Below are 18506 nucleotides of genomic sequence, written 5' to 3'. Positions count from 1 at the left end.
ACACAAGAGTCACCCAATTGTTACCGTCCATGTCACCGGCCTGAAAATGGGAAGGTGTATCATGATTGAAACAAGTACCAGCCAATTGCTCATCTGCAAATCTGGCTTCTCCTTGGAAAGAACATTAATCTCTCGAGGCAGCTCCTGAAATGCAAAAAACTAAAAAGCCAGTCTTCTTTCATTCTGTTCAGAGTCACTGAGGTGGTTTTCTACATCAGTGTCCCCTCTGGAAATTAAAGTTCTAGTGAGAGGCCAGAGCAAATTCTAGGGGATGGTGAGACATTTCCATTTATACAAATATGCCCCCTATTATAATTGGAAGTTAAGGATTAGGCAGTTCCATCTATAGATTTCTAAGGAGCATTTCTGCTTTTATATATATCAGCAGACACGGGGGTGTATTTCATGCGGTTGAAATGTTTAATTTTATTAAAGGTTTTGCTTCCTATTGCTCGTGTTTAATTTCAGACTCAGTAAAACAGCAGCCACATATACAGCACATACCCTTTCCTCCAAGGAACCCCATGATCACAGGGAGATAAATAGAGATGGGATATAAAACAAATAAATATGCATCAATGTCAGGGGAGGGGATTCCACAAATTTTGATGATATCCAAAGAAACAGAGTAGCTTACATCTAAGAGGCTAAATAACTTCTAGGTGATTGGTAGCTTCTTTGTAAAGACTACACAATGTCCAGAATATTCAGAAGAACTTTGCTTTCATGAACATATGAGAAGAATATATTTACAATCTCATGCTTATTCAAACATGGGTATGTTCCCACTTGAATTGTAGACTGAGACTTACTTAGACTTAAGAACATAACTGTTGAGACTTGCACCAGAGTTTTACAGAGAGCTCCTGCACAGGTTTCTCCCTATTAATGTTTCGGATCTTCCTCTGTTTCGCATCAGACAGATCAGTGACACAGCATTGCCTCTCTCAGCATCCCGCCCCTCTCACATACACAGAGAGAAAGCAGTTTTTTTTTTTAAAAAAAATGACAGTTACTGGAATAACAGTCACAACAGAATGGAATGCCTCTCTCATGTGACTCACAGTCAGCCAATCACATGAGAGCTACTGCCAGAGGAGAAAAAGCCCATGTTAAAAGTACATGGTGATTTAACATAAGTAAACATTCCTGGCTCAGGAAATTAAATCGTTAACAGTGGGGTCAGCTGCTGAGCAATTTCTTAGGGTGAATTCACATTTCTGCTTCTGAGTGCAGTGACCCGAGAGGCCAGGGTTCAAACCCGCAGTCCACCACAAAGTGGTAGACCCAGGTGGTCTACCTCGCAAGTCTGCTGTGGAGAATTCAGTTGAGGGTGTGGAGAGCCATGCATGCTACCTTGAGCTTCTTGGGCGAAGGAGTGGAATATAAATGAAATAAATAAATATGCATCACTCTCAGGGGAGGGGATTCCACAATGTAGGGGCTGCAGCGAAGAAAGCCATCTCTGGGATATTACCAGGCATGGTGGAGGCAGGTGGGCGTGTGGAGGAGGCCCTATGTGCCACCTGAGGTGACCACCTCACCTTGCCTCATGGGCAGGCTGGCCTCACTTTTCCCTAACCTCAATAATGTCTATTCCTACCTCCCTTTCTCTATTTTTTAAAGAGAGCCATAGGTACCACAAACTCACCAAAAAGCAGGGCCAGCCCCTTTCTCTTGTTGCTTGGAACGTTTCAGGGGGTCCCATCACCTTCACCTTCAGGTTTTCAGAGACAATTTGCTGGATTTTGGTCTGACCCAGCAAGTCTAAAGCATTTCTCCCTGTCTAGAACTGCCCAGTACCTGAACAACAAGGTAAATTATGGTTGCAAATGAGTGGGGGGCTTCAAGCACTTAAGCCAGCCAGCCTAGTGCAGTGACTTAAGAGTTGATGGACCCGGCATACCAGGGTTCAAAACCCCACTCAAACCAAGTCTCGATTTCTGGGAATGGAGTTGAGAGATGATCTAACCTGGGGAGAAAACAGCAAAGACCTGATGAAGAGAGCACAGCAGAGGTTATATTTTCTGAGAATCCTCTGGAAAAACAATCTCGCAAAGGACCTGCTGATGGCATTTTACCATTGTACTGTTGAGAGTGTATTAACTTATGGTCTCTGTGTGTGGTTTGGGAGCTGCACAGTCAGGGAAAAAACAATGCTGTCCAGGGTTGTAAAGACTGCGGAGAGAATAACTGGGTGCACTCTTCCCACCTTGGATCAAATCTATGCTTCCAGGTGCCACAAGAAAGCGGCAGAGATAGCGCAGGATAGTGCGCACCCCGGAAATGATCTCTTTCAGCTTCTGCCTTCTGGAAGAAGGTACAGGGTTATAAAGACTAGGACTAGCCGCCTGAGAAACAGTTTCTATCCAAATGCGATTTTAGTTTTAAGCGCAATGTAAGGTAGTCCCTATGGGAGTATATTGTGTTTAATTATGGGGTATCAGAGTTTTTAGGGGGCTAACCAGGCTGGGATAGCAGGCTGGTTGGTTTCTGAATGTCTTATGTAGATTTTCTTTTTTTTTCTTTTTAAATTTTTTAAATAAATTTTATTAGTATTTTCCACACAACAACACGAAAAATATCGAGAAATAGCAATACACATCATACAAAAACCAACATTCGAAAACTAAAGAAAGCAACAATTAACACCCCCCCCCAAATCCATATCTTACAATCCCTCTTTCTTATCCTTTCACTTCACAAGGTTATTCCAGAGCCAGATTTCTGTCCTCGAACCTTGACGTTTGAGGCATTCATTTAGGGACTCCCCTTCTTTTTTTACTTCACTTTTTTGGTTTTTGTCTTATTTTTTTTATATGAATATTTATTAGATTTTCCAATTTTATATAAACACAAAAAGAAAAAGAAAAAGAAAAATATTGAAAACAAGTCAATTTCAATAACAATTTTTCAATAACATGTTTCTTTGACTTCCTCATACCTCCCCTTCTTGTTCTCTAGTTCAACTTGTTAATTCAGCAAATCCTAATCTCTTAACATTCCTTTTAAAATAACACCTTATTTTCCACTCAACTTTTTTTAAATTTAATAACTTAAACAATTTTAGTCCCCGTTATCTTTATCATAACAGCTAGAGACCACCAAAGTTCAAACCAACATCTTTTCAAAGTTCATTAATTTTATAGTATTTCTGTAAATAATACTTGAATTTCTTCCAATCTTCTTCTGCTGACTTTTCTCCCTGGTCGCGGATTCTGCCGGTCATTTCTGCCAGTCCCATACAGTCAATCAACTTCATCTGCCATTCTTCCAGAGTGGGTAGATCTTGAGTCTTCCAGTGCTTTGCTATAAGTATTCTTGCTGCCGTTGTAGCATACATAAAAAAAGTTCTGTCCTTCTTTGGCACCAAATGGCCGACTATGCCCAAGAGAAAAGCCTCTGGTTTTTTCAAGAAGGTATACTTAAATACCTTTTTCATTTCATTATAAATCATTTCCCAGAAAGCCTTAATCTTTGGGCACGTCCACCAAAGGTGAAAGAATGTACCTTCAACATCCTTACATTTCCAGCATTTATTATCGGGCAAGTGATATATTTTTGCAAGCTTGACTGGGGTCATGTACCACCTGTATATCATTTTCATAATATTCTCTCTTAAGGCATTACATGCCGTAAATTTCATACCTGTGGTCCATAACTGTTCCCAGTCAGCAAACATAATGTTGTGTCCGAGATCTTGTGCCCATTTAATCATGGCTGACTTAACCGTTTCATCCTGTGTATTCCATTTCAGCAGCAAGTTATACATTTTTGACATAATTTTAGTTTTAGGTTCTAGCACTTCTGTTTCTAATTTAGATTTTTCCACCTGGAAGCCAATTTTCCTGTCCAAATTGTATGCCTCCCTTATCTGAAAATAATGAAGCCAGTCTCGGACTTTGTTTTTTAATTTTTCAAAGCTCTGCAGTTTCAGTCTATCTTGGTTTTTGTCTTATTATGTCTGTCAATTTGGTTAGTTCTAAGTATTCTGAAAGTATTCTGATGTAGATTTTCAATTTCGTTGTTCTGTATGGGACAATGACAATAAAGATTATATCGTGACTTTGAGGCCAGCCACAGTCTTTCAGCCGAGCTGAACTGACCTCGCGGGGCCGTTGCAGGGAATAAGACAGAGGGAGAGAAGCATGCATGCCACCTTGAGCTCCTTGGGATGCAAAGGCAGTAAGGGTCGTGGGTTTGAGCCCCACATCGGGCAAAAGTTCCTGCGTTGCAGGGGGTTGGACTAGATGACCCTGGGGACCCTCCCAGCTCTACAACTCTCCGATTCCGTGAACAAAACAAGAGCCCTTGGCACGCACGCCTTCCCCTGTTTCGGGAGGGAGTGCTAGGAAGGGGTTAACCGGAGGATATTGGTCCAGGGGCGGAGTGCAAGCGAGGGCTGGGTCCAGAGAACTGAGGAAGCAGGAGCTGCGGCAGATCCGAGAGATCTGGAGAGAGGGAACAGGGGCAGCAGGCAGGGGGCGGGGATCTGCATGTCGGAGAACGTGTCCAAGAGCAGAGGGCAGAAGAAGCGAGGAGAAAAGGCTCCTTAGATTGAACAGGTTGCAGGCAAGCAGGGACCCGCGAAGCTGCCTTATTTATTAAGCCACATTACTGGTTCTGCCATGGATGCTTCAGAGGAGATTCCTTCATTGCAGCGGGTTGGACTAGATGACCCTCGGATCCCTTCCAACGCTTTGATTCAAGGATACATCCGGCGAGAATCTCCCCGCCTCGTGCTTGAAAGTGCAATTCGGATCCCACGTCGGGTGTTGCCAAGCCGCTGCCAAGACCTATTTACATGGGTAAGCGTCTCTCTTGGTACCCGAGGGCAGGGTGGGGATACGACAGAACCGCTGCCCTTCTTTGAGAGAAGAGGGGCGCTCAGCGGTGGGATCCTAACTGTGTCTACCCAGGTAAACGGGGTTATGATCGTGCTGGAGAGTTGCTGCCGGACAGGAGCCACGAAATTAAAGGACGCCTGCTTCTTGGGAGAAAAGCAAGAACAAACCTAGACAGCAGCATCTTAAAAAGCAGAGACATCGCCTTGCCAACAAAGGTCCATATAGTTAAAGCAATGGTTTTCCCAGTAATGATGTATGGAAGTGAGAGCTGGACCATAAAGAAGGCCGATCGCCAAAGAATTGATGCTTTTGAATTCTGGTGCTGGAGGAGACTCTTGAGAGTCCCATGGACTGCAAGAAGATCAAACCTCTCCATTCTGAAGGAAATCAGCCCTGAGTGCTCACTGGAAGGACAGATCCTGAAGCTGAGGCTCCAATACTTTGGCCACCTCATGAGAAGAGAAGACTCCCTGGAAAAGACCCTGATGTTGGGAAAGATGGAGGGCACAAGGAGAAGGGGACGGCAGAGGACGAGATGGTTGGATAGTGTCTTCGAAGCTACAAACATGAGTCTGACCAAACTGCGGGAGGCAGTGGAAGACAGGAGTGCCTGGCGTGCTCTGGTCCATGGGGTCACAAAGAGTTGGACACGACTAAACAACAGTGCCCAATTTGCACACTGATTCAGGAGTCAGCAAAGTTTTTCAGCAGGGGGCCGGTCCACTGTCCTTCAGACCTTGTGGGGGGCCGGACTATATTTTGAAAAAAATATATGAACGAATTCATATGCCCCACAAATAACCCAGAGATACACTTAAAATAAAACCACACATTCTACTCATGTAAAAACACGCTGATTCCTGGACCGTCCGCGGGCTGGATTTAGAAGGCAATTGGGCCGGATCCGGCCCCCGGGCCTTAGTTTGCCTACCCATGCACTGATTGGTGGGCCAGCAGCGCTGATCACAAGAGGTCTTTGTGTGCTCATTTTCTGCAAAGAAGCCAAGGGCGCTGGCCATAGGTTACTTCCAGTCACCTGCTGCTGAGCATTCATTCTGTTTTGTTTCCTGGGTGGGTTAAGCTTTGTCAGCTACCTGCCGAGTGTTTGTCTTGGTTTGTTTGTGGGGAGGTCAGATGACAGCTACCTAAAGCAAGCGCTGTTTTCCCCTTTGCCTTCCTTAATCGCAGGAAATCAGTTCTGGTGGATTTGTTCCAGGAGATCTCCAGATCAGCTTTCATTGTGAAACCTATTGACACCAGGCAGGTGCCTTCACTGAATACGCTTAAAATATATTTGTTTAGCCATTCCTACAGAGCTATTCCGCCTGGCTTTCAATTTGAACTTAGCCTGATCTTTTGTTTCCCTTCCTTCCTTCCTTCCCCCTCCCCTTTTCATGAAGATTACCCGCTCTGGGATCCCACAGCTAATTCTCCCCTGGTCTCCTTGCTGGCAAAACAGGCATAGCTGTCAACTTTTCCCTTTTCTTGCGAGGAATCCTATTCAGAATAAGGGAATTTCCCTTTAAAAAAGGGAAACGTTGACAGCTATGCAAATAGGACAAATTTAGCCAGCTAGCCCTAGTGATCATCTAATGTTTATTGGATGGATTCCCCCCCCCCCAAAAAAAATTGATTTTTGATTTCTGAATTTATTGTTATTCATGTTTTATACTGTATTTTATGCTGTTTTTTGTTGCAACAATTAAGTGTTTTAAATTTGTTGTTAGCCGCCCTGAGCCCAGTTTTCTGAACCGGGAAGGGCGGGGTATAAATAAATTGTTGTTGTTGTTGTTGTTGTTGTTGTTGTTGTTGTTGTTGTTGTTGTTGTTATGCTATCTTGACTTATTATTGATAAATGTTTTCAACTGTCATTTCTTATTTAATTAAATATTTGGTTTAATATTTCTTGCAAACCGCTTAGATGTTTTCACTATAGTCAGGTGGTACTCAAATCCTAACCCTGAATTTGTGGGTACACAATTTTCATAGAATCATAGCGTGGGAAGGGACCCCGAGGGTCATCTAGTCCAACCCTTTGCAGTACAAGAATCTCAACCAAAGCATCCATGACAGACAGCTCTCCAACCGCTGCTTAAGAACATCCAGGGAAGGAGAATCCACCACCTTCCGATGGAGATCATTTTGCTGTCAGAACTACTCTTACCATCAGAAACTTCATCCTCGTGTTTAGTTTCAGCCTTCCTGGCACCCTCCAGACATTGTTGACCATCGGCTCTTATCAGCCCCAGATAGCAAAGCTGATGGTCATTCACAGGCCCCATTTTCTGTGCTTGGAACTCTTCACCTGTTTAATAGCTTGCCGATCAGAAGGTCAGTGGTTCGAATCCCTGCGATGGGGGGAGCTCCCGTTGCTCGGTTCCTGCTTCTGCCAGCCTAGCAGTTTGAAAGCACACCAGTGCAAGTAGATAAATAGGTACCACTCCAGCGGGAAGGTAAACGGCATTTCCATGCGCTGCTCTGGTTCGCCAGAAGCAGCTTAGTCATGCTAGCCACATGACCCGGAAACTGTACGCCGGCTCCCTCGGCCAATAAAGTGAGATGAGTGCCGCAACCCCAGAGTCGTCCGCGACTGGACCTAATGGTCAGGGGTCCCTTCACCTTTACCTTTACCCATATATCTAGGGAACAACAGCAGGAGACGTGCATCAAACCCGCGAGAAAGGAGAGAGAGGGAGATCTGAGAGGTATATCTTGAGGGATGTGCTAGAGATGTAGAGAGGCATTGTTCTCCACTCTGGTACCTCGGAAGTTGAACGGAATCTGTTCTGGACATCCATTCGACTTCCAAAACGTTTGGAAACCAAGGCACGGCTTCCAATTGGCTGCAGGAAGCTTCTGCAGCCAATCAGAAGCCGCGTCAGACGTTTGGGTTCCAAAGTACGTTTCCAAACCGGAACATTCATTTCTGATTTTGCGGCATTTGGGAGACAAAACGTTTGACTCGCAAGGCGTTCAGGATCCATGTTGCATGCAGTAAAGGTAAAGGGACCCCTGACCATTAGGTCCAGTCGTGGCCGACTCTGGGGTTGCGGCGCTCATCTCGCTTTATAGGCCGAGGGAGCCGGCGTACAGCTTCCGGGTCATGTGGGCAGCATGACTAAGCCGCTTCTGGCGAACCAGAGCAGCGCACGGAAACGCCATTTTACCTTCCCGCCAGAGTGGTACCTATTTATCTACTTGCGCTTTGAGGTGCTTTCGAACTGCTAGGTTGGCAGGACCAGGGACCGAGCAACGGGAGCTCACCCCGCCGCAATGATTTGAACCGCCGACCTTCTGATTGGCAAGTCCTAGGCTCTGTGGTTTAACCCACAGCGCCACCCGCATCCCTGTTGCATGCAGTAGTTGCATTTAAACTAAATATTATTTCATTGCATTTTAATATTGTCTCTTGTTCTGGGATTGTGTGAACAGTGAGGAACAGGTTACAAATAAAATTGACAAAGAAATAACATGCGGAATTAGAGCCTTTGTAGTTGCTGGATGGGAGACAATGTCATCTCACAAGAGTTATTCCTTTCTTCTCTAGTCCATTGCTATCCTGCTGTTGTCGTAACAGGTCCCAAAGCTACATCCTTTAGCAACTGGGTTTCAAGGGTCTCTGCCCACCATGGCCTCAGCTCAGCCGTCCACTTACATAGTGGAGGAAGCCAGGTGTCCCCTCTGCAAAGAGTATTTCACAGACCCCGTGAGCGTCGACTGCGGCCACAGCTTCTGTTGGGGTTGCATCAAGGAGCACGCGGTGAACTGGAATGTCCTGTGGACCTTGAGGTGCCCCGTCTGTAGCGCCATCCTCCAGAAAGGGAAGTTTCGGGCAAACTGGCAGCTGGCAAATATCGTGGAAAGGATTAAACTCCTGCCACTGAATCTGGGGAAGAGGGAGCTGTGCGAGAGCCACAGTGAAAAGCTCTGCCTGTTCTGCAAAGAGGACGAGAAACTGGTGTGTGAGCTTTGTCGAGAATCTGAAGAACATTGGACACACACTCTGCTTCCGCCGGAGGAGTCTGTCCAAGGGTACAAGGTGGGAAATAACTTGATAATGGCATCCTTTCCGTTTTCTTGGGAATGCCAAATATAGCTCATGCTGATTCTTGTTAACTTTTGCTGGAAAATAAATCCCAAGCTACTGGTACTCTTGCAGGTTTTGCTGTGATCAGATAGTCTGATTACAGGCATGGTCCTGTAGGGAGTGTCATTTTAGGGGGTGAAACTTAATTTTTGCAAAAACTTTCAGTGAGTGGTCTTAAAATTATGTTTTTGGGTGTGTGCTATTATCTTTGTGATTGGACGACATTTAGTCTATGTTTGTTGAAGCAGCACATAAACTGCTTCAGAAAACCACAGATTTCTAATTTTGCCTTCTGAAAATGTCAGGTAATGCTAAATAATAAAAATAATTAATAATAATATATAATATAACTGCAATTACTTGGCAGTCATTTCTAATGATTTCTATGCCATGCTACACATATATTACTTAACCAAGAGAAACCAAATTATATTAATTTAACAAAAATAACTTTTGAATCCCCAAGTTATGTTAAAACTTTTTAACACCCCTCATTCTTAGAATTTGAAAGTTGAAAAATTCAAGATGCCCTAAATTGGCTTATGCTTTAAGTCTTTTAAGTGATATTTTTGATTTGACAATATACAGTGAAGAATTGACCAAAATGGAATTCCTCATTCCTTTGGACACATCTTTTTCATTGATTTTCATTTTTTTTCAAATTGATCACTAATTGAAACAAATTAAATTAAATTAAAACAAATTTAATATTTAATCTAAACAAATTAAACATTTCTCCTTGTGATTCTCCTTGGTGCTGCATCATATTCCCAGTTAATCCTAGTCTAACTTCAAACATTACAAATAACCTTACATTATAATATACTTGTTTTTTTTAAAAAAAAACACCTTAATTTATTTTCAGACAACCATCCATCAATTCCTGCACATATATTAAATTAACATTTCCTCGTTTCTTTTCAGGATCGTCTCTACAGCTGCCTGGAGACTCTGAAGAAAGAGAGGGAGAAAGTTCTGTCATACAAAGCAGACACAAAAAGAGAAAGCAAAGTCTTGCTCGTAAGTGTTGCTCCTATTGAGAAGTGAAGGACTGCTAGCACTGTCTAACACCTGTACAGTCGTACCTTCGAAGTCAAACAGAATCAGTTCCAGAAGTCCGTTCGACTTCTAAAACATTCAGAAACCAAAGCACAGCTTCCGATTGGCTTCAGGAAGCTCCTGGCAGCCAATCGGAAGCCGCATTGGATGTTTGCCTTCATAATAAAAAGTTCGAAAACTGGAACAATCACTTCCGGTTTTCAATCGTTCGGGAGCCGATAAAGTTCGGCAACTAAGCCGTTCGAGATCCAAGGTACGACTGTATTATGGGGTAAGGAGCTGGCGTGGGCCTGAGGTGGGGCGGCTGGGGTGATCTCCCTGAGCGCATTTGGGGGGGCGCTGTTGGGATACTGCCAGGGAGACAGAGGCAATCAGGCAGGCCTCCATCGTTGTCTCTGGACGATCTCCCAGTCTCCCGTTGGAACAGCATCAGTCAATTAGCGACACGAGCCTCAGACACATTCCAGGACTCATGCACGCCCTTTTCGCAGAGTTTCCACAACAGAAGATTCACCCAGAAGAGCATATTTACAGCTTTATTCAACGTTGGTCAGAACAAAGGAAAAACATGACTGCTTGCATCCGTGTCGAGGAAAAACAGCCAGAAACAAAAGCTATATACAAAACGGAAAATTCTTGTGAGCAGGAAGTACGCAGGCTTGTGACACACAACAGCCTGTTCCCTTTTTAAGGAGGAACGGAAATATCCTAACAGGCGCTTCCTTTTCTTCTCCTCCTGCCTGCTTATTTCAGAAGCAAACGAAAGCGAAGAGGAAAAAGACGTTGCTTGAGTTCAGGCAGCTGCGTCAGTTCCTGGAGGAGCAGGAGAAACTCATGCTGGCCCAGCTGAAACAAGCGGAGATGGAGATCCGGTGGAAGAGGGATGAGCGCATGGCCCAGCTGTCCGGCGAACTCTTTGCCCTTGAGTGCATCCTCCGGGAGGTGGAGAAGAAGCGCCAGCAGACAGCTGGCGAACTCCTGCAGGTAAAATGGCGGAAGGAGCAGCCTGGGCTGCTCTCCAGTCAGCGCGAGTGTTAAGTTGTGGGTGAACATATCAGACAACACAGCGATTCTTCAAACAGCTCTTGTTTATTCAGCCAGCCTGCTTATATAGAGCTCCAGTACAATGTTACTGTAGCAACTTTCTAAAACTATCCAATCACTGAACGTCACTTTCGATCCCTTATTTGCATAACTATCTACAGTATCCCCCTGCTGGCCCAGGGTGAGAACTACAGTACATAACAGCGAAGTTGGCCCCAAAGCAATTGTGTGGCTCCTTCACCCACACAAGAAATGAAGGGGCCCGGTTTAGGAAATTCAGAGGCACTACCAAATTTCAAGGACGCAGTCCAGACATGATTTATTCTTTATTTTCCGCCGATCTGGATTGCTCCAGCTACTGTGGGTGGCTTCCAACAAATTATAAAACCACAGTGAACCACAGCAGCCATTAAAAACTTCCTTATACAGTCATACCTCATGTTGCATCCGCTTCAGGTCACATGTTTTCTTGTTATGATTATGATTATTAATTTATTATTTATACCCCGCCCATCTGGCTGAGTTTCCCCAGCCACTCTGGGTGGCTCCCAATCGAATGTTAAAAACAATACAGCATTAAATATTAAAAACTTCCCTAAACAGGGCTGCCATCAGATGTCTTTTAAAGATAGGATAGCTGCTTATTTCCTTCACATCTGAAGAGAGGGCGTTCCACAGGGCGGGCGCCACTACTGAGAAGGCCCTCTGTCTGGTTCCCTGTAGCTTGGCTTCTCACAGCGAGGGAACCGCCAGAAGGCCCTCGGCGCTGGACCTCAGTGTCCGGGCTGAACGATGGGGGTGGAGACGCTCCTTCAGGTATACTGGGCAGAGGCCGTTTAGGGCTTTAAAGGTCAGCACCAACACTTTGAATTGTGTTTGGAAACGTACTGGGAGCCAATGCAGATCTCTCAGGACCAGTGTTATGTGGTCTCGGTGGCCGCTCCCAGTCACCAGTCTAGCTGCCGCATTCTGGATTAATTGCAGTTTCCGGGTCACCTTCAAAGGTAGCACCATGTAGAGCGCATTACAGTAGTCCAAGCGGGAGATAACTAGAGCATGCACCGTGTCCCATGGCAACCCGGAAGTACCGGAACAGGTTACTTCCGGGTTTCGCCGCTCGTGCATGCGCAGAAGCACTAACTCACACCCCATGCGTGCGCAGATGCGGCACTTCGGCTTGCATCAGTTCCGTGTTACGGACAGACCTCCGGAATGGATCCCATCCGTAACACAAGGTTCCACTGTACAGAGCTGCCTTCAGGCGTCTTCTAAAAGTTCTGTAGTTCTTTATTTCCTTGACATCTGATGGGAGGGCGTTCCACAGGGCGGGCACCACCACCGAGAAGGCCCTCTGCCTGGTTCCCTGTACCTTCACTTCTCGCAGCAAGGGAACCTCCAGAAGGCCCTCAGAGCTGGACCTCAGTGTCCAGGCAGAACGATGGAGGTGGAGACGCTCCTTCAGGTATACAGGGCCAAAGCCATGTATGTATCGCTTTTATTTTTACTTTTATATATTTATTTATACCCCGCCATTTTCCCTGATGGGACTCAAGGTGGGCTCACAGCTTTTGAGTGGGCTGCACTTGGCAAGTCCTGCCAGCTTGTTCCCAGAGGGCACCAGTCTCAATGCTGAAAGGGTCATTGTAATGTGGGTTGCTGCAAACACTGAATTCTGCCTTGCCTCTCTCTTTTCCCCTGCAGGATATTAAAAGCTTCTTGCAGCGGTAAGTGGCTTAACTGGCACCACCAACCATCACATTCCTCTGTGTGTGTGTGTGTGTGTGTGTGAGAGAGAGAGAGAGAGAGAGAGAGAGACTCTTACTCTCTTTCTCCTGGGCTGTAGGTAGCAGCTGAATAGTTCTGAGCATGCCGGTGTCACATGGAGCTGCTATTTTGCCCTCACATGTCTTATTTAGGGGGTCCGACTGCACTATTTTTTTTTTGTGTATTTGTTTTTAAAACTGTTGATTTCATCTGTGTTTTGACCGTTTTATTATTTTTATTAGGGTGTCTACGGTACTTCTTTCTGTAAGCCTGCTGATTTTATTGGCGTTTTCCTGTGAATGTTTTATGTTATGTAAACTGTTTAGAGCAGGGGTCAGCAAACTTTTTCAGCCGTGGGCCGGTCCATGGTCCCTCACACCTTGTTGGGGGCCGGACTATATTTGGGGGGGGGGAATGAACGAATTCCTATGCCCCATAAATAACCCAGAGATGCATTTTGAATAAAAGGACAAATTCTAGTCATGTAAAAACATGCTGATTCCCGGACTGTCTGCAGGCCGGATTTATAAGGCGATTGGGCCGGATCCGGCCCTCGGACCTTAGTTTGCCTACCCATGGTTTAGAGCAGCCTTTCTCAACTTGTGGCTCCCCAGATGTTGTTGAACTACAAATTCCATCACCCCTAGCTAGCAAGGCCAGAGCTCAGGGATTATGGGAGTTGTGGTCCAACAACATCTGGGGACCCACAGGTTGAGAACCGCTGTTTTAGAGGCTTTTTAAAAAAAACTAAGTTGTATATAAATTTCATTAAATTTAAAAAAAAAATTATTGAGGGGCAATTACCTCCTTGCCAATACACCACCCCCCCTCTGTCTCCAGGCTCTCTGAGGTATTTTTCCAACACATCCTTTTCTTTTTTTGCTTATTTGGGAATACGGAGTTGGATGGACAATGGGTTAACATTGTTGTTCTGCCAGGTGTGAGGAAAAGGAGGCATTCGAGAATCCCGAGGCTTTTTCTCCTGAGCTGAAGTGGAGGATCTGGGACTTCTGTGATAAAACCTCTTTTCTCGAGGGTGCCATGAAGCAATTCAAAGGTGAGGGGAAATGGATGCAAAGATTTGATACAGAACATCTTACATGTCCAAAAGTGAGCTTGAGGTGGGCCATAGCCGCAGGTTATAAGGGTGGCAAGGAAAGTTCTTTTCAGCTTCCCTTTAAAAAAAAATTAAAAAATTAAGAGAAAGTTTCTGTTCCTTTTCCTTGTGGAGATAAAAGGAAAAACCTGTAGGGATTTTTCTACCCAATAAGATTAAAACTGCCTCCTGCTTCCTTCACTTAGAGGTGAAAAGCTCTTGAGGTAACTGAGGGACATTAGGCATTTATTTCAAAATAGCATAGAATTGGTGCTTGCTAATTAATAATTAGTTTCATTAATTTATAATATGTTTAAAGAACTTGTGTTGGCTGTTCAACCTTGACTAGTGAATACAGGCTCCAGCCAGATGTTATTACCTACAAGGGGCCCTGTGGTCTAAACTACTGAGCCTCTTGGGCTTGCCATTCAGAAGGTCATCAGTTCAAGTTCTGCTCTGTCCCAGCTCCTGCCAACCTAGCAGTTCGAGCAAACCAGTGCCAGTAGATAAATAGGTACCACTGTGGTAGGAAGGTAAACAGTGTTTCTGTACGCTCCAGTTTCCGTCATGGTGTCCCGTTGTGCCAGAAGCGGTTTAGTCCTGCTGGCCACATGACCCGCAAAGCTGTCTGTGGACAAACGCTGGCTCCCTTGGCCTGAAAGCAAGATGAGCGCCGCAACCCCATAGTCGCCTTTGACGGGACTTTACCTTATTAACTACAATCTCTATCAAGAGTCCTTACTCCCAGCCTCGTTTGTTATTATATTTTAGTTAAGGATGACTGTTTCAGTGTTTCGATGACATTGTTTTATTGCTCATATTTTTATCATTGATTTCATACATGTAAACCACTGAGAAACCATTTGGGCAAGCAAGCGGTATATAAATGAATAAATAACAACAACCCAGGCCTGCTGCAGACTTTTCTTAGTCTGATGAGAGGAAACGGGAATTCAGGAGGCTGAGCTGAATTTAAGGTGATGGAGGAGTAACAGAGTTGAGGGGAATACTTCTCTGTCATCAAAAACATGTTTTTACTTAACCCTCCCACTAAAATAAGGGGGGGGGCGATGTGTGAAATGACATTGCCGTTACAAGATTTGTTTTACGCATGGCAGTGTGATCTAAATCTCTCACTCCTCCTTTTTCTTTCACAGACACTCTGGTATTTGGAGTCAAGGTGCAAGAAGGTAAATTTTGGGGGCTTTTGAGGGAAAACATTCACAGGAGGTGAATCTTGTGAGAAAACATTTCATTATCATCTCATAATTCTGTCCTGTTGGCTCTGAAACCATCCGTGGAAAGTTAAGGGAAAGCTCCATGGCTATTGATATATAAATATCTTTATTAATATTATTGAAATTCTATTTTTATCCCGCCCTTCCTCCCAAAAGAAGCCCTTTGTCAGGAAGATAAAAGAACTTATTCTACTGGATCAGACTAAGGATCAAGCTACATTTTCCTTTAATATGCATAATGCAGGTGCGCCAGAGCTTTTCTTCTGGCTCCAGAAGTAAGCTCAGTCCCCCAATCTGATTTAGGATTCAGCCATGGTGGTGGGGCAGCTTTGGGAAGGTACCATATTTTTTGCTCTATAAGTCTCACTTTTTCCCTCTTAAAAAGTAAGGGGAAATGTGTGTGCGTCTTATGGAGTGAATGCAGGCTGTGCAGCTATCCCAGAAGCCAGAACAGCAAGAGGGATTGCTGCTTTCACTGTGCAGCGATCCCTCTTGCTGTTCTGGCTTCTGAGATTCAGAATATTTTTTTTCTTGTTTCTCTCCTCCAAAAACCAGTCTTGTGGTCTGGTGCATCTTATAGAGCGAAAAATACGGTAGTTTGTGGGGATGGGGGTAGCTTGAGCCCTTTGGCCTTTGCTGTGGACCTGAGGTGCACCTGCATACCAAAAAAATGCTTGTGGGGGGAGGTCTCTGTTCAGGTTGGGGCCACAATAGGCGGCAAAGGGTTAAAACACTATTCCACACGGACCAGACCCAATCCAGATCTCAAAGGTGTGCTTTCTTTGGAGTAAGGGGAGGAATCAGTGATACAACTGCATGCTACATCCTAATCGTAGGTATGATTTGGCCCTTAGTTTGAATTCAGTAGCATGATACTAATGGCAGCACATTGTTGAGGTCAAAGGGGGTCCAAGCTCATCCAATCCACTCTTAACAGTGGCTGTCCAGGTAACCGTGGAAAATGCCCCAGTCCTGAATACATTGAATGCAGGCCTTAATTAACCATGAAGCTAAATAAGGGCCTGCTTAGGGCTTCAAGGGAAGGCAGGCACCACAGAAATTTTCCATTGCCGGATTTACCACAGACCATATGGTGCAGCAAAACCATGTTCCACAAAAAAAGGCTCCCGCAATTAATGAAAAAATTGCATATATTCACATAATAATAGTAGTAGTAGTAGTAGTAGTAGTAGTAGTAGTAATACTGTAATAGTAATAATAAATGATATATGGTTTACTATTGTTTCTATTTTGAATTGGATGTATGTGAGGGCACCAAAATCATTCATATATATATATATATATATATATATGCGCATTTTTAATACTCACAACCCACATTCCCGCCACTCGCCACCAATTATACAACTTTCATACCAATCACTGCATACAACTAAATACCTGGTGACTCCCCTTCTTCCCTTTCTCTGGTTTCTTTGCTTTTCTACTAAATCAGGTATTCCAAATCTTTAATCTTCACATTTCTTCCTCTGTTAATTTCTGTTAGCTCCTATCCTGCTGGATTTACTCAATACCTGCTAGGTTATTTACTTGTTTATACTGGTTCTTAAAATATTCAATAAACATTCTCCAATCCTCCTTTTATCCTTTATCATCTTTTTCTCTTATCCTGTCTGTTATACCTGCCAATTCAGCATACTCAAGCATTTTAAATTGCCACTCTTCCTTTGTGGGCGCCATACTTGTTCTCCACCTTTGTGCCAATACTATTCTAGCCACAGTGGTGGCACATAATAATAAATTCTTTTGTTTCTTAGGGACTTCTGTTGTTACCATTCCCAAGAGGAATGTCTCAGGCTTTGAGGGGAAGGTTTTTTTTAATATCTTTTTTAACTCATTGTAAATTACTTCCCCGAATTCCCTAATTACAGGACCACAACATGTGGAAAAAGATCCCTCTACAGTAGCACTCAGGTTACGCAACCCTTGGGTTACGTAAACTTCAGGTTGCAAAAGCGGTAATCCTGGAAGTATTTGACCCGGTTTCGCCCCGCACACATGCGCAGAAGCGGTCTACCGCCGTGCTCACGCATATAACGGTGATCCTTGGGTTGCGAAAACCTCCGGATCCCGTTTGCAGCCGGAGGTACCACTGTACTTCATTGCATTTCCAACATTTGCTTTTTTCTGTTTTAAATATTTTCACTAGTTTGGCAGGTGTTAAGTACCATCTGTGGGTCATTTTCACCATATATATTTTTAGTGCGTAACACACCGTAAGATTCATATTTACCGTCCATAAATTCTCCCATAGCTCATAATTAATATTATGACCCTCATCCTGGGCCACCAAAATCTTAGGGCCTTTAAACATAGCTGTCAACTTTTCCCTTTTCTTGCGAGGAATCCTATTCGGAATAAGGGAATTTCCCTTTAAAAAAGGGAAACGTTGACAGCTATGCCTCTAAAGGTCTTAATCCAGCCCTGATTGTATGGAAATTCTATTGATTTGGGAGGGAGCGGCATTCTTGAGATTGTATCAGGTCTTAAATCTGTCTCCTGGTTAAAGTGACTTCTCTTTCCTTCCTTCATAACGCCACCGAATCCCCAACAGAACATATAACTCTGGACCCGGACACAGCTCATCCCAACCTCATCCTGTCTGAAGATCACAAAAGCTTGAGATGGGGAGATGAGTGTCAAGAGCGGCCGGACAACCCGGAGAGATTCGACAAGACGCCTTTTGTGCTGGGGCGCGAGGGGTTTACATCGGGCCGACACTTCTGGGACTTTGCTGTGGGAAGCGACGGAGGGTGGGCCGTGGGGGTCACCAGGAAATCTCTGAGCAGAAAGGGTGTGCTGTCCTTGAATTCGAAGGAGGGGATCTGGGCTGTGGGGAAGCTGGGCAGTAGATACTCTGCCACCAACAACCCCCACTATTCTCCTCTGACCCTGAGCGGAGAGCTCAAGAGGATCCGAGTTTTTCTGAACGTTGAAGGGGGTCGGGTGGCCTTTTTCGACGCTGACAGTGGAGTTCCCCTTTTCACCTTCTCGGGGGCCTCATTTTCTGGAGAGACTCTTCTGCCTTTGGTTTTTCTCAGGGACAAAGCCCACCTCACTCTGTCTCCTGGAGATGGCAAGCTCTGCCTCGCAGGCCATGATGATATTGCTCTGTTGGGATCCTGATAATTATTTGGTGGAATGTGAGAACGTACTCCTCAGGGCGCCTTATTTATAGGTCTGAGAGAACCAGGCCCCAGATCCAAGGACATATACCCTTCGTGGGCCCAAGTTGTAGTAGGAGAGAGAGCAAGAGCAGCTGTTACTTAGCGCTTAATAATAATAATAATAAACTATTCTATTTAAGACCCAGGACTCATTCCAGGGTTTTGAGGAACGCTTCAAGTGTC

At 44.6% G+C, this 18506-nt stretch overlaps 1 protein-coding gene across 1 annotated transcript in view; it reads left to right on the top strand.

The window, feature by feature from the left end:
• LOC310758188 (uncharacterized protein) overlaps nucleotides 1–18506 on the top strand; it is a 28142-nt gene extending 9636 nt beyond the window's left edge. Inside the window, exons 8-14 of the mRNA XM_083604116.1 lie at nucleotides 8425–8886; nucleotides 9859–9954; nucleotides 10747–10977; nucleotides 12739–12761; nucleotides 13740–13858; nucleotides 15055–15087; nucleotides 17711–18506. Of these exons, the coding sequence (XP_083460242.1) occupies nucleotides 8425–8886; nucleotides 9859–9954; nucleotides 10747–10977; nucleotides 12739–12761; nucleotides 13740–13858; nucleotides 15055–15087; nucleotides 17711–18282 (1536 nt within the window). The 3' untranslated portion in view covers nucleotides 18283–18506. The remainder of the gene's footprint in view (nucleotides 1–8424; nucleotides 8887–9858; nucleotides 9955–10746; nucleotides 10978–12738; nucleotides 12762–13739; nucleotides 13859–15054; nucleotides 15088–17710) is intronic.

The sequence above is a fragment of the Podarcis filfolensis genome (genome assembly GCF_964270895.1).
Source record: "Podarcis filfolensis genome assembly, chromosome: 2".
Classification (NCBI taxonomy): domain Eukaryota; kingdom Metazoa; phylum Chordata; class Lepidosauria; order Squamata; family Lacertidae; genus Podarcis; species Podarcis filfolensis.
Note: the sequence above shows the minus strand (reverse complement) of the source record. Positions and strands in the feature narration are given on the sequence as shown.